General features: G+C 41.3%; 1 protein-coding gene across 10 annotated transcripts in view; it reads right to left on the bottom strand.

Annotated features, from left to right (window-relative positions):
- The window catches only part of prdm16 (PR domain containing 16), a 169535-nt gene extending 156074 nt beyond the window's left edge, over nucleotides 1-13461 (bottom strand). For all 10 annotated transcript variants that reach the window (XM_067528519.1, XM_067528529.1, XM_067528520.1 and 7 more), the window contains exon 1: nucleotides 13323-13461. In XM_067528519.1, the coding sequence (XP_067384620.1) occupies nucleotides 13323-13359 (37 nt within the window). In that variant the 5' untranslated portion in view covers nucleotides 13360-13461. The remainder of the gene's footprint in view (nucleotides 1-13322) is intronic.
- Between the last annotated feature and the right edge of the window lie 1162 nt (nucleotides 13462-14623).

The following is a 14623-nucleotide window of genomic DNA, read 5'->3' as shown; positions in this document are numbered from 1 at the left end:
CTGTTTGCTTTCACACTGCATCACTGTGCCATTCTTAAACTCTGGGTCCCAGAGTGCAAACATTTGTTTGGAATAACAGCGTCCCAATTAAAACCGCTTAATTGACATGCCGTCTAAAACCTGCGTAATTTTGGGCTGAATGGTCAGCGCGGACAGACAAAAACCACAGAAGTGGCCGTTTCAACCCACTCATAAAACACAATTCAGAAACCGGATCTTCCTCTTTCCTATTCTCCACTCGAAAGAGAGGATGTGGCAAGACTTGATGAGGAGAGAGGTGGAGATTGAGAGAGACATGACACTTGGGAAGCCTCTCCTAAAACCATGCTAAATTAATTCTCAGGCTTGAGAGACTAAGATGTATGGCTGAATTTGACAAATAAACAGACCAGAGACACTTTCCTAAAGTCATCATTTTGTTCATCAACAATACAGAGAGAAGAAGATAGGAAATTCTCCACAGAATAGCTCTAATGCCACAACATTGTCAGACACAGGGCCTGTTAAATCTTTTTTAACAGTTGGGGCTCATATTAGTGGAACGAATAAATGCACTGCACATGCACTCTCTGTTGTATTGCCTCCTGAAACAAACAATGTACTCCTGGTGTGCGTTTAATATATGAAATTGATATCTAACAGTGTAAAAGTATCTAAGTGTGGAAGTTGATTTTAATGCCGGGATAATTCAACAAAGACAGAGCATCCAAATGATGCTTGTAATGGTTGAGACCAGTGAGGATGAAGGAGCCTGGTGCATGACATCATCCAAGTCCTATAGGTGATGATGTGTGAACTGAACAGAGACGGGCAGCTGTGGCTGGGAAATGGCAGCAACTGAGAGATATTTAGGATGTCCGGGGTATGGCAGGGGATGTTCAAAACAAGATGTAATTGCCATTGAAAGAAAGTAGGATTAACTCATTCTTTATAAAACTAACAATAGTAGCTATATTAGCTGTTGGTGTGACTTAGAGACCAGATCATCAGAAGCTCTTAATTCAATCTCACTTCGTTTTATTGGTAGCCATATAAATGCACTTTACAATCAGATTCAGCCGAAACATTTTCTTGCTGCGACACTGTCTTTCTAATTCTAAATTCTAGCAGCTTTAATGTTGCCTGTGTGCTAACTAAGCTAATCCTAGTCTTATGAACCAAAGCCAAACTCTCCTACACTAGTGTAACTGGTCTGGGTGTGTACAGCTCCCAGTACCACCCATTACGTCTGCCTCTGATGTGTTGGAGTTGATACATGCCTTTGGTTTACAATAGAATACAATAAAGAAGCTGTGAAGAGAGCCAAATCCTTGCTTATTCTAAACTGGGACAAAAATGATCGGGAGCAACGATGGTACCGACATTTCAAGCAGATTGTCTTCGATTAGTATGCTATGCTTTCAATTTTAAAATCAGTCATTCAGCCTATTTACTTTATGTAAAATATGCATTGTTCGGTTTGGCATCACTATGTGCAGCAGAATGAACATAGAAAGAAAGAAAAAATTCCCAAGTTCAGGACCATCTTCAAAAGGGACACAATTGCTATTATTAATAATTTGTCCACAGGACTGTGACCAACCTCCTTGGATTTGGGCACAAGAGGAAAACTGACCCCAAACTGAACAGAAGTTCCAATGGTGGAAAGAGAAGCAAGGAAAATGTCAAAACAGATACAAGCTGACCTCAAGGTACAATAGTGTCCAGTTTCACCATATGTTGTTTCACACTGGGCTTCAAGGAAGACCAGGAAGACCCCACTTTAGAAAGAGAAACATATTAAAACCTAAACCCCATCACAATTATCTAAACAGAAAAACTAATTATACCATTCTTTAAAAAATGTTACGAACTAGACTCAAAGCAGCATGTTGTCTTTTTGGTCAAACTTGTTCTGTTTTATGCAGAAATGTTGCAGATAATCGTATTTCTGGACTCTACCTGGTGAATCTGTGTTATGCTGAAAATCTTTCCTGTTTGGGGAACATAGAATTAATACAAACCGAGCACGTTGCCTTTGGGACACTGAGCATCACCGAGACGCAAGCTTGTAATGGAGCTATTTGTTTTCTTCAGAAAGCTATCCAAATGCCCTCAGTGGGATAGCAAGACTGCACAAAGGCCAGCTATGAACTGGTCAAAGCCACTGGGACAGGTTATTGATTAGGCCTACAGCAGTAGATGGCAAATATGCAACTAAATTAGAAATGTGTGTGTGTGTGTGTGTGTGTGTGTGTGTCTGTGTGTGTGTGTGTGTGTGTGTGTGTGTGAGTGAGTGAGTGAGTGAGTGAGTGAGAGAGAGAGAGAGAGAGAGAGAGAGAGTGTATTAACTTTGTAGTAAAACTTAATTTGCATCAACCACTGGTAACCTCTGTATGCAACATAATACAATATAATTATAAAATCCTCTCTCTGGAGCAAAGCTTGTAACAAATTAACTGTCCAACATGATGACTCGATCAATAAGGCAATTGTGTAGGTTATTTATTTTATTTGTTATTTCGTTGTTTATTTGATGAGGGAAAAGAGCTGTAAATCAAACGATCCAACATTTTACATCTGCATCCCTTTTAAATTAAGCCATAATTTAACCATTTTAAGAAAGAGAAAACCACCATGTTGTTCCTATTTTAACAACACATTAAAGAAGTACTTAAAAGCAGTAGTAACGCAGAAGGGATAACTTAATGTGAACACAATATCAACATCAAAAAACATATCGATTCTCCATAGGTGCCACTGGCTTGTGTGATGGGATAGTTTCTATATATGCAGACATAATCAATCTGACAAAATATATTACGGACACAACTTTCTATTGCCCCCCTCATCTCTTCCATATCTTGCTCACATCCGCTGCCCTCCTCCTTCAACATCTCCCTTTTCAACAAGAGCAGTTTGTCAGGGTCAGAAAGCAATTTAAAACCTCTATTAATGAGAGTCAGTGAGACAAAGAAGTGAGAGAGGGAGAAGTTAAAGGGAGGGAAAGAAAGAAAGATGAGGTAGTGGGGTGGAGAGAAGAAGAGGATGAGGAAGGAGGGAGGGAGGGGTGTCAGCCATCAAAGCAGGCCAGGAGAAAAGAAGGCCAGGTGCTGGTTGTGGGAATGTGCCGTCCATGGTTCCAGGGACCAGGGAGCTGGTGGGGGCTGTGAAGGAGGGGGCAGAGTGGTAATTAGCCAAGCCTGGAGGAGAGTGAGGGCCCTCCAGGGCCCGCGGGGATAGCCCCTCCGAGAGGATACCATTTGCACTTCTACAGGAGCCGCCAGCCCCGGGCCACAAAGAAGGGGAAAAGGGGAACTATGGCATCTTTTATCAGGCTAGACAAAGACGCCGCATCTTTTCAAAGGAGACCGGAGAGAGAGAGCGAGAGAGAAACTCCAGTGTTCTGCAGAAGAAGGGGAAAAGCGAAAAGGAGAAGAGAAGAAAGAATCCAAGGACTGGTCAGGAGCGAGACAGAGAGAGAGAGAGAGGGATGCCAGTGTGTGGGTTGCAAAGTGAGACAGGAGGTTACGGTCATACTGTGACCCAGTCAGTCCTCTGAGACATCAGAAATTCACTCACATCACACACACACACGTACAGCTGAGTTACAAAATATATTCCCACTGCATAGCAACGGAAAACAACCCAGTGTTGTTTTTAATCATTTTGATCATTTCCCATCTTGGTTCCCATCTGTTTTTGAGGCATGAAAATCTGAAATGTCGCTTTGTCCAAAATAATAGTTTTGCCACAAAAAAGGTAGTTCAGTTTGCTCTACACTTCATCTCATGGGAGCTAAGCAGAGGCAGGGGGATAAAGAGCCAAACTGGCCACTCTCTACCTTTGACATTATCAGGGGATCTCAAGAGTTTTGCCCTCCTGTAGAGTGAGGGAAAGTGGAGGTCACTGACATTACTTTTACCTATTACCTTTGGAGTACGGCTGCACAGGGGAGGTGAATGGTGGCCTTTGAGGCTGTGAGGCTTTTGCTCCCCAGTGGAGAGTAGCCTGACAGCCTTTGCTGAGTGGGGGCCAAAGGTCAGACAGGTCATGTGATAAGGCATTTCAGACCTGCGTATAGGGCCCCAGACTGAAGAGGTTTCAAAAACCTCAAGCTCGTCCCTCCCCTTTCTGTGTGAATATCCTCTTCCTTTCTTTTCTCTGTCCCCTCTCTCACTCTCTCTCTGGACACAAAATGCCATTTGTTGTCCGTCAGTCAGTAGCGCCGGGCCCGGGTCGGCCCGGCGCTGAAAGCTCCATTCACACACCCTCTCACCCAGGGATGTTTTTGCAATTCAATATTTTCACACGCAGGCAGCTTCATCGTTACTTTGGAACCGTACACTTGGCAGGATGAGGATGGGGGCCTCTGGGACAGAGAAGTTGAGAGGTGGAGGGGTGGAAGAGACGGGGTCAGCACAGAGGAATCCTAGTGTTGGGAGGGGACAGGCCTGCGTTGGCTAATGGGCCATCTTGAAATGTTTTAGCAAAGACCCCTCCAACACCTACACACATGCACACACAAACAAGTGCAAACACATGCTCAAGCACATCTCTCTCTCACACACACACACACACACACACACACACACAAACACATTCCACCCTACTCATCGCTTCACAACCAATCTGACTCCTGGTTAAGGAGGAGGGCTCTTATTTACCTCATCAAAATCTCCAGACTAATACAGTCGCACTGCCCTGCTAGAATAAACACTTCCTTCTGTCTAACACACTCACACCAGATCGCATCTTTCTAGCCCACATCTCCAATAAACAGCCCGTAACAAATGGTTGTACATTAAAAGGTAGTTTTAAACGTATCTATAAACATGACAGGATTCAGAAACTTGAACAAGTGATTATAGAAAAATACCTACTTAGAACATGTTGTTATTTATCAATAGTTAGGATAACAGAGCAAAGTGAAAATACCAATTCAGAAGAAAAGGGACATGTGAGAACAAAAGAATGAGCTTCACAAAGGTAAATGTTCATTATTTGACAAAACCATTTCAGGAGATTTTTTCCAATTATAACACCTAAGGATTTATTTAGCATCCAGAGTGGCTGAGGTAAATGGAGGGCCTGTATTAAGAGGGAGCTCCTAATATATTTATCCCATGCACCACACTCTACTTAATGAAATTAAACCACACCAATAGTGGCCCTTTGTCTCAGGGGAGTTCAGTAATCAACATGCCACCAGTTTTCATTCTGTATGAAAATAAATGGCAGCCGTTGATACAGGCCTAATTGTGTTGCACCACGGAGGAGCTGGGTGAGAAAAGAAACTTACAGCAATGATGTAGTGGAGCCAATTTTCATGGACAGCATTGCTTAAGAGAGGTAGTCAAATAAGCAGAGGTATTCATCCGGGGACCGGTACCCCGCTTCCACTCTCTCCCTCTTTCTCTGTCTATTAATCATACTCACAAAGAAAGTTAGCCAAGTATTAAACAAATAGTGAAGTGGTGAGCCCTACACACTAACGCCTGGCAGGGTCACTGGATAATGACAGCTCAATTACTGGGAATCTCCTTGTAAACCAGCCCCCTCCATACTATGCCCACACCAGCCCCACCTAGCACGGCAAATTTGTCAAACTCACCAAAACGATGGGTCTGACAGTGTAATCGCTAACCGTCCCCAGCAACATGAAAGAGGTCTTTATCTGGCCAAATCAAAGAACCTGATCTCTGAGAGAAAAGGGTGGGGGTGACTACAGAAGAGAAATGTCCCGCTTGGCCCCTGTGAGAGCTGGAGATGTGTCTAATCCGCTTTAATGAGACACTGCGTGCCCATCTTTCTGGTAATGACGAAACACAGTGAGAAAGACGGGAGGGAACAGTGGGAGAGATAGAAGTGAAGATGGAGCCAAGGCTTTGAACTGGCGGTCTGATAAAAGGGAAAGGAAGCAGGGGAAGTTTTGAGCCACACAGCCTCTACACACCACTGCCTGTGTCGAAGACAGACAAACAGCCCAGGGGACAGAGCAGTTTGTCTGCTTATCATATCTGGACAGGATGAGCCATCAGAAGCACCAGATTGTCACTCAAGTGTGTGTGTGTGTGTATGTGTGTATGTGAAGAGAGATGAGCAACAATTTTTGCAGAAAAATAACTAAAAGAAACACATGTTCAATGCTATTCACTGAAAGACTATTAAGTAACATTTCACCATGTGCACCGATAACTGAACTTAATCCTCTGTTGATGAACAAGGTTTACGTGTTTACTTACTGCACATTCTACACTATGAGCTGGCATTGCCATTATAATCTACATGTATATGATGAGAAGGTTTTTACCCACAGCTCATAACTTCAGTGCCGGATGACCTTAAATAGAACTTTATCCAATATTGATATAAATCATGATATAGCAATTGTCTCCAATGATTTACACAGAATTAAAGTCTGTATGTGTGAAAAGCTAATTAAACAATGGAAAATAAAATATACGTTTCTACATCCCCAGAATAAATTACAATACAATAGCTATAAAACAATAACATAAGCCATTCTTAATTTGCACTGAAATGTGGCTTCATGCCAAGACATACAACTTCCTACACTTCCTTTCTGACAAAAGGATAACAGCAGGAAAATGAACAAATGAAGAAATATTAGGAAACGGGAAGAATGAGGGAGAAAATAAACAGGCTAATACCAAACATCAGGATTAGAATCAGGATTAAACCCAGATAAGACTTGTCACAATGCTGAGCAATACCAGGGATATCACGATGCAAGGAAGAATCATGAGGGCTGCTAAAACACGCTAATTAGGAACTCGACACATTTGCCCCCTTGTTTTGCAAACAACACACAGTGTAACAGCAGGTGGTGTACAATCACCCCAGACACACAGAGAGACAATGATTTAATCAGTATAGTCAAGAAGTAAAGGTGAGGTATTTCCTATGGGACAACTCCTGCAGTCCCAGTGTATTCTTTAGCTCTTCTAGACACAGGGCAGCAGTGGTGAGCTGTAACTTGATAAGCAGCCACAGGTCAAGACAAAGCGCATTTAACTGCATCTTAATGGCTTTTCATTTTTTGAGCGTCCTTTATGGCAACACATACCGCTCTTCAAATGCTACTTGGCTATTTTTAACGAGACCCTGCCCCCCGTCTGCTGGCTGAAAACGACGGGTATGAGGAGAGATGAAAAACAGGGGGCTGCCAAAAAGAAAACATCAGGGATGTATCTAAACTCTCTCAGGCATGCCACAGGCTCGACTGCCAAATGATTGGGTCGTGTTTTTACAAACATGGCGGATGAGGTCATGGTGCAAGGCAGGAAAGAGGCATATTTGCCAACTGGATAATGTGAGGTCAATGTATCAATGGAATGAATGGGATTTGGAGCCATGCGCAAGAGCTTAATGCGTTGGTATTTGTATGTCAAATCAAAATTTGACTTAGCCTGCATGAGACCATTCTGGATGCAGGGAGGTAAAACATGTGTGCAGGTGTGTGTGTGTTTAAGTGCGTGTGTGTGTGTTTAAGTGTGTGCTGTGTCCAGGTGTGGCCACCCATCGCTGTGCCAGACTTGGCCAAGGTCAAAGCTCAGGTGACAGGGCCTCCAACAACTGTATAAAACGTACACCCTCTCTTTCACTCACACACACACACACACACACTTAGCCAGCCAACAGTGCCAGCTCCTGCTGTTTGGGTGACATTTACACTCAACCTTTCTAGTTTGTGATTGATTGGGGTTAAGCCATACCAATGCCGAAAAATCTGTCACCGCTAAGGTGTGTGTAAGCATGTGTGCGTGTTTGTCTATCCACAATCCATCAGCATTTTGTATGTATGGATTCCGTGTGCATGTGCACTGCAACGCAGGGAACTAGGAAAGGCCGGTCAAATGTTTAAGCCTTCAGTGAGACTGTGAGACAGTGAGTAATTCTGAGGACTGATTGTTCAAAGTCACAGTTCTTCTAAACTGCAGCTGGAGTCATTTCTGCTTACTCTGTGACCCAAAACCAGAGCTCTGCCTACAAAATACGTAAAATATCTTGAAATTCTTGCGAGAATGCTGTGAAACTTGTTGGGTATTACAGGAGCAAAGATATTACAGACAAACAATATATTATATCCCAACTGAGTGAAAATACACTAACAGCTGTACAAAAATGATCTACGTCGATAAACAATGCACTGCTGACATAAGGGGATTCACTGAACTTGTTGGTATTTGTGGGCAGTTGAAGTCATTGTGATGGCACCTGTACATGACCAGATTTGGGGTTTTACATTTCTTTTCCAGGGACACTTGCCCAAAACATTGGCAGTACATCGATAACACTGACTGAATAAAGGCACTGAACTCAGTCCTTAGTGAGGAAGAAAGGGTGTCATAGCGTTGCCACAGGATTTGAACCAATAATTTTAATGTTCCAACTGAATTATCTTCCAATAAATTCATGTTCCTGTTTTGCAGCTTTAAAGCTCCAGTAATTCGTAGAGTCACATGTTTTTTTTTATATATTTTAATTTTGTCTTCAGTTTATACCCTGCACAGGTTGAAGAAATCATGAAAGTTTTCCATATTATTGTGACTGGTTTGAAGATTTGGATCTGGTAAGCAGAGCTCAGACTTCAGACTACACAGTCCTCAACATTTCAGGGTAATGTGAATACTTCATTGGAAAGAAGTTTCTCCAAGAATCTCCTCTCAAAGCAAATTTTAAGATACGGTTACAAAGGGCAATGCATCTTTATTTGTATCGTATTTTGTGAGGACAATGTGTACCATATGTTGCTGAAACAGACTAACCATAACCATGACCAAAACCCTAACCTTAACCACAGTATGACAAATTAACATGTTGCAAAAAGACAGATTTATGCTTTTGTTATGATAGTGCTTTAAATTTGTTATTCAGTTATGACTGAAAAGGTTACTTCTTTCACAGGATATCATGTGGTGTGTTTTGGAAATACAGACATCTTACATGCATAGTACAAAGATATTTCAACGTACAGTACAATGATCAGGATCCTGCCTTGATAATATAGATATGGAAAAAGACTTAAAGCCTCACTGCTCACAACTCCAATTTAACCTGCATGTGCATGTGCATCCAACATCCACTATTCAGCAAACTTTACATATGTTTGTGCAGCATTTGTGGCCCCGCCAAAAGTGGACTGATGCAATTAGTTGGGCTACGTAAATTTAAGATAGGATACAAGTGTGACTAAAAGCAGTCCAAATGGCAGGATCAAAACTCCCAGTGTCATGAAAATGAAAGAAAATTAAATGTTAAAGGATGTTTTGTTTTTTTCAAATCATGGTAAAGCAGCTCTTGGTGAACAAATAGTCCAAAAAAGAAAAAAAGACTACTACATAATCTCAAATCACCTGAATGGCCTCTGTTTTCTGGTGCAAATGTTCAGTCATATTAGACACGTATGAAAACTGTAAAACTGGTGTTGCCAGATTCAAAGTGCTGTAAAGATCATTCACATAATCACAAAAGAATGCAAGAGTTTCAGGTTGCCCATCTTGTTTTACTGTATCTATGTAAGGCCTACAGCAATAAAATCAAAGTCTCGCTGGTATTTTACGTTGCTTTATAGCTAGATTTGACGGTACATCCAATTAATAAAATTTACATTTTTGCTAAATATAAGCCTTTGACAATTTGCAATAAAAGTAACATTACACATGAGACTTATTTCAGCATTACAGGGAAGTCTTCTAAAATTGTAAAGGCAAGAGTCAGAGTCATAACATTACTATGAAATTCTGTTGCTTCATCAGCTGACTGACTTACACGCAAATAAAAACAACTAAAACAGAGATTTACGATTTCATAAAAAGGTACACAAAGACAGTCAGTACCACACATTAAAATTCATTCGATGACTGTATCATCCCTATGCTCAGGCTCTAATGTGTTAACAAGGCAGAGTGCTATCTGACAGACATTACAGCTGCAAAGCAGTTATACATGGGAGCCTGCACAGGGCCCTGAACGTTTAGCCAGAAGTTCAAAATAGCTACCATTGTTGGTTTTAAAGTGTTATGGGTTGGGTTTTATTACTTCTGTCAAAACATCACAAGCTGTTGAGCCAGGCCAAGTTCATGACTGGGAGTCCATCTAATAAGGGCCTTTAACACAAAGATCAATAGGATATTTGGCAATTAGAATATAAAAGCCAAAACGTGTGTGTGAGTGTGTGTGTGTGTAAGAGAGGGAGAAAAGAAAAATGCCAGAAATTGCGTCTCTTCAAAATTAGCAAAAGAAAGCAATCAGGTAGTAAAATACATGCAAGCTTTTATTTTACTGACTTGACATTGCAAAGCCTGGTAACTAAAACCATAGGTGTGTATGAGTTGCGGTGAGGATCAGTGTGGTTCAACACCCTCCTGCTTCGCCGCATATGTGAAAAGCTTTTTCACGTTTCTGTTTTAATTGTTTTTCTTTAGGCTTCTGTGCAGAGATTATTGCGCGACTCCAGTGGTGGAGGAGAGCGAGAGGGCAGCGTCTGTTTGTCTCACCTGTACACTAAAACAAACAAAAACAAAAAAAAGCAATACTCACTCTATCGAATCTTTTAATTCAACTAAATCCAATTTAAAGCTACATATGGACTAAACGGAACCCCATAATAAAAAGAGTCGCAATGTGTTGCACTTTTAAGGAACAAACGCTCATGGACTGTGAAAAAAGTATGCAGCAAGTGAAATACATTTTTTTAAATTTCATTATCACCACATTCTCTGCTGTGTATCCATTTGCATTTTTGTTTTTTTATGATTTCAAGTCTTGCAATAATGCCTTATATATTCGATACAGTGAGATGCATTGTAAGGGGTCGATTGTGGAGGGTTTCCTTACCTACTGAAAACATTATGGAAAAATACATTTTGAATATTTAAATACATAACAATCAATATAAGCTATGCAGCAGCAGGGAGGGAACGAGTCCACATAGAAATAAAAATCATAAACAACACGACTTGTGAGGCGTTTAAGCTAAAATTAAACTCTGTACCCCAGCAGGCTAAAACATTCTACAAATATTAAAAGCGTGATAAAAGTGATAACAAACAATATTATAACCCAAACACCCCCTTCCCCCCTTAAGCACTGATGTAAACAAACCAGAAAGACTGCATATATGAATCAATTAGTACCGTGTCTACAGTAGTGTGGCCTTTAACTTGCAGCCCATGTGTGCAATCTGAGAAAACATATGAACGACAGTTGCAAGTAAAATGATAAAGCAGCTGGTGAATGTTGCAGTGGGCCTGTTGCAGAACCTTTTACCAAAGCGGCCGAAAAGGAAGGGGGAAAAAAAATAGCTTCGAAATATACTCCCACGCCTCGTATTCAAAAGTTGTGGGCCTGCATGTTTTGAATGTTAAGAAGAACAAGATATTTTTTTCACGCCTCCTCTGTTTTTCTCCACGACCGCTGCAACACAACCGATGTGAGGCCTCTGGGCTGCACAGGCTTCCAGCGGTCCGATATGAGGGCGCTACAAAGCCAGGTATTTGTGTTCATTAGCACCAGGATCAACAGACTATCAAGACTGCTTCAAGACCAAGTGCAATTACTGGCAAGAAGCAGGATCCTCGACATGTTAAAGTATTTTTTTTACAAGGCAGTCTAATTAGCGTTTAGCTTCCCCCCTTTTGTTTTATTTGTTTCTTTCTTTTCTTTTTCTTTGTCTCAAACTCACACGAGAACTTGATCCCTGTGCACCAACCACTGCGCACATGCAAGAGCAATAAGGTGTTAAAAACACAACTTAAAAAATAATGTTGGTTATTATTTTTAGTTCTATTATTTTAATCTAAATTATTCTGAAATCCTCCGTGAAAATGTAATAAAGCTATTTAAATATTTTTTTAATGTTTTGGAAGACATTTAGCTTCATTTAAAATAAACACGTTAATTCATGTTTATTTGAAATTGTCAAATATTCTTTTCACGTTAAGTTTGACGTGCAAATATTAGGCTGATTAAAAAAACAATTATTGCTAATATAAAAAAATCCGATTTCACTTTCTATTCAGAAGGCCATCATGCTGGCAAAGTTTGAAAGTTTGTAAAGGTCTGTAAACATGCAATTTATATCGCCTATCCTAAAAACAATGAAAGTTATATTTAAAATAATTTTATGAACCTGTCCTAAATAATACAAATACATGCTTAAGCCTGAATGGCTCCTGTGGTACTGCTGAGCATTTTCATAAAACTACTTGTCATCAAACTGCATTGTGCAGGAAAAAAAACAGGCATATTGAAATACAACAAAAGCAACGTTAATAGGCGTAAATAAATCTTTATGATGTTAAACAGTCGTGTCTCTGATGAACTGTGTATGAAAAAGCAGCTTGACCCAAATAATTGGCCGTACAAAACAATGGGCATTCGTGCAGAAATAAAACAAGACGTTGGAAATAAATTCAGTAATTCATAAATCAACCCACCGACAATAAACAAACAATAAACTAGGTCCCTTTCCAGCAACAAAGTACTTGAGTTAAAACTGAATTCATGACTTTTCCGTGTGTCGCCAGAAGTAGTCCTCTAAGTAGTAGTATGGGCGCTTTCTTGCACAAGGCGCATTATTGATTGGCATTCCCTGGAGGAGGAACCAGTCTGCAGCAGTCCGAGGGCCCTGGGACAAAACAAAGTTGCCAGCGAGCGATATCCTCTGTGCTTCAAGCAAGAAACCCCTGAAAAAAAGTCTGAATTAAAATGTGCTCTCTTGCTTTCTTTCTTTCTTTCTAAATTCGCATCTTGGCGTCTCCGTTTGCAGGCGAGCGAGAGTGCGCTCAGCTCGGTGTGAGCTCTGCAGCAGCTCACAGCACAGCAGTGCTACAGCGCCCACTATTTCAAAAGCCGGGGATATTATTTCACAAGACTTGGAAGGGCTCAATAAAAAAAAAGTTACTATCCATTTCGACAACTTTCTCGGTAACTTTCGGGAAAGTGAATCTACCTCCGCTGAACCTCCGACAACCGAAAAGAGCAAATTACAAGACCGAGCTCACACTCGGATGCCAGTGTTTATCACTGCCCTTACAGGAGTGTAATCATCTAAAGCACGAGCGGCGTTTCTCATCACACATGAAACTCTCTGACACTGGGAACCAACGAAGCCAAGAGCGCAGCATGCAGGGAAACGACAGTGAGCAGCCGGAGCGGGACACGTTTTTCGCAGAAAGTTATCTCTGGACAAAGAGTCGCCCCCTCCTCTCTTAAGGATACGACAAATGACAAGGACACGTTAGACATCTACCGAGCCAAGAGTTTGGTGCCGGCGGCTGAAAGCGACAAGCAGGGGGGAAAAAATAAAAACCTACTTTTGGCCAGTTTTCTCGCCCTCGCCTTGGATCTCATCTTGTCGACTTGGAGATTCCTCTCGTCGTCCTCCGTGAGCCCAGAAGCAGCAACAACACTATCTTCATCTCACCAGCATTGTCAGTTTGGACACCTTCGCACATGCGCACAGGCCATTCAATCTGACACCCTTGCTGGGGCCAAAAAACTTTCCAATGTATTCATCATCATCACTTTTTTGTCCTATCGTCTCCCCTTTAGATCACTTATCTCTTCCCCTCCTCCTCGTCCTCCTCCTCCTGCCTTCTCCGCACCATCTCACCTACCCTCCCTCCCCCCTTACCATCCCCATACCCTCGTCCCCCTCCTCACCCATACACCCCCCACCCACCGATTCAGCTCCTGCCAGCACCTTTTTGGATTTTTGCCCCTTTCAAGAGCGACAACTTGGTTTTCTCCAACCGGCGGTGGATATAGAGGTATGCTCAAGGTTCTATTATTATAATGAAAATGTGTATTATTTTTGTTATTATTATTATGCTGTTAATTCTATAATGGTTTTTGGTTATATTTATGTTTTACCGTAATGCTAATAAAATAATGACGTACTCATATCTACTCCTGTGTTGTGCCAAAAAGTGCTCGAGTCTTATTTTTTTGCTTCATTATTTCATGCAGGCATAAATATGTTCAAGGCTAGATTGGAGTTGCACTTTACAGGCTATGATTTGGTTGAGTCTGCGTGTGTGTGTGTATGTGTGTGTATGTGTGTGTGTGTGTGTTTGTGAGAGAGAGAGTAAAACCTTGATGCCCTCAGGACAAGCAGCGGCCAGCAGCTGTTTGACGCATGCATAAAGCCTCCGCCAGCACAGTCCGTACCGGGGAGAGGTCCACGCTTATTTTTCTCTTTCCTGCAATGTTCACATTTCCAACAATGGCATTGTTGTAATGGCAGCAGATATTTCTTGGGAGTTGTGTTTGTGTTCATTGTTAGCGCCACTGACGTGTAAAGTTTAGCCCATATACCTGAAGGAAGGTGGGTAGGCTGCTTTGAGAGTGCGACTTTTGCCTTGCACCTGTTTGTTTGCTGTAGGCACAAGAAGAATGCCGTTCTATTAGTGTGTGCAGCAAGCAGCCTGAAGTGTGAAGGACAACGAGGTAATTTTAAAATTTATGAAATTGTATTTATAAAAATTGCATTTATTTAATGACGTGTACAGGATTCATATTGAAATATTAAGAGCATTAATATTCACACACACACATACACACACACCAATTATTTACTTATTTTTATTGATGATGAACTAAAGCGTATATTTAT

The sequence above is a fragment of the Channa argus genome, chromosome 13, assembly GCF_033026475.1.
Source record: "Channa argus isolate prfri chromosome 13, Channa argus male v1.0, whole genome shotgun sequence".
NCBI classification, from domain to species: Eukaryota; Metazoa; Chordata; class Actinopteri; order Anabantiformes; family Channidae; genus Channa; species Channa argus.
Note: the sequence above shows the minus strand (reverse complement) of the source record. Positions and strands in the feature narration are given on the sequence as shown.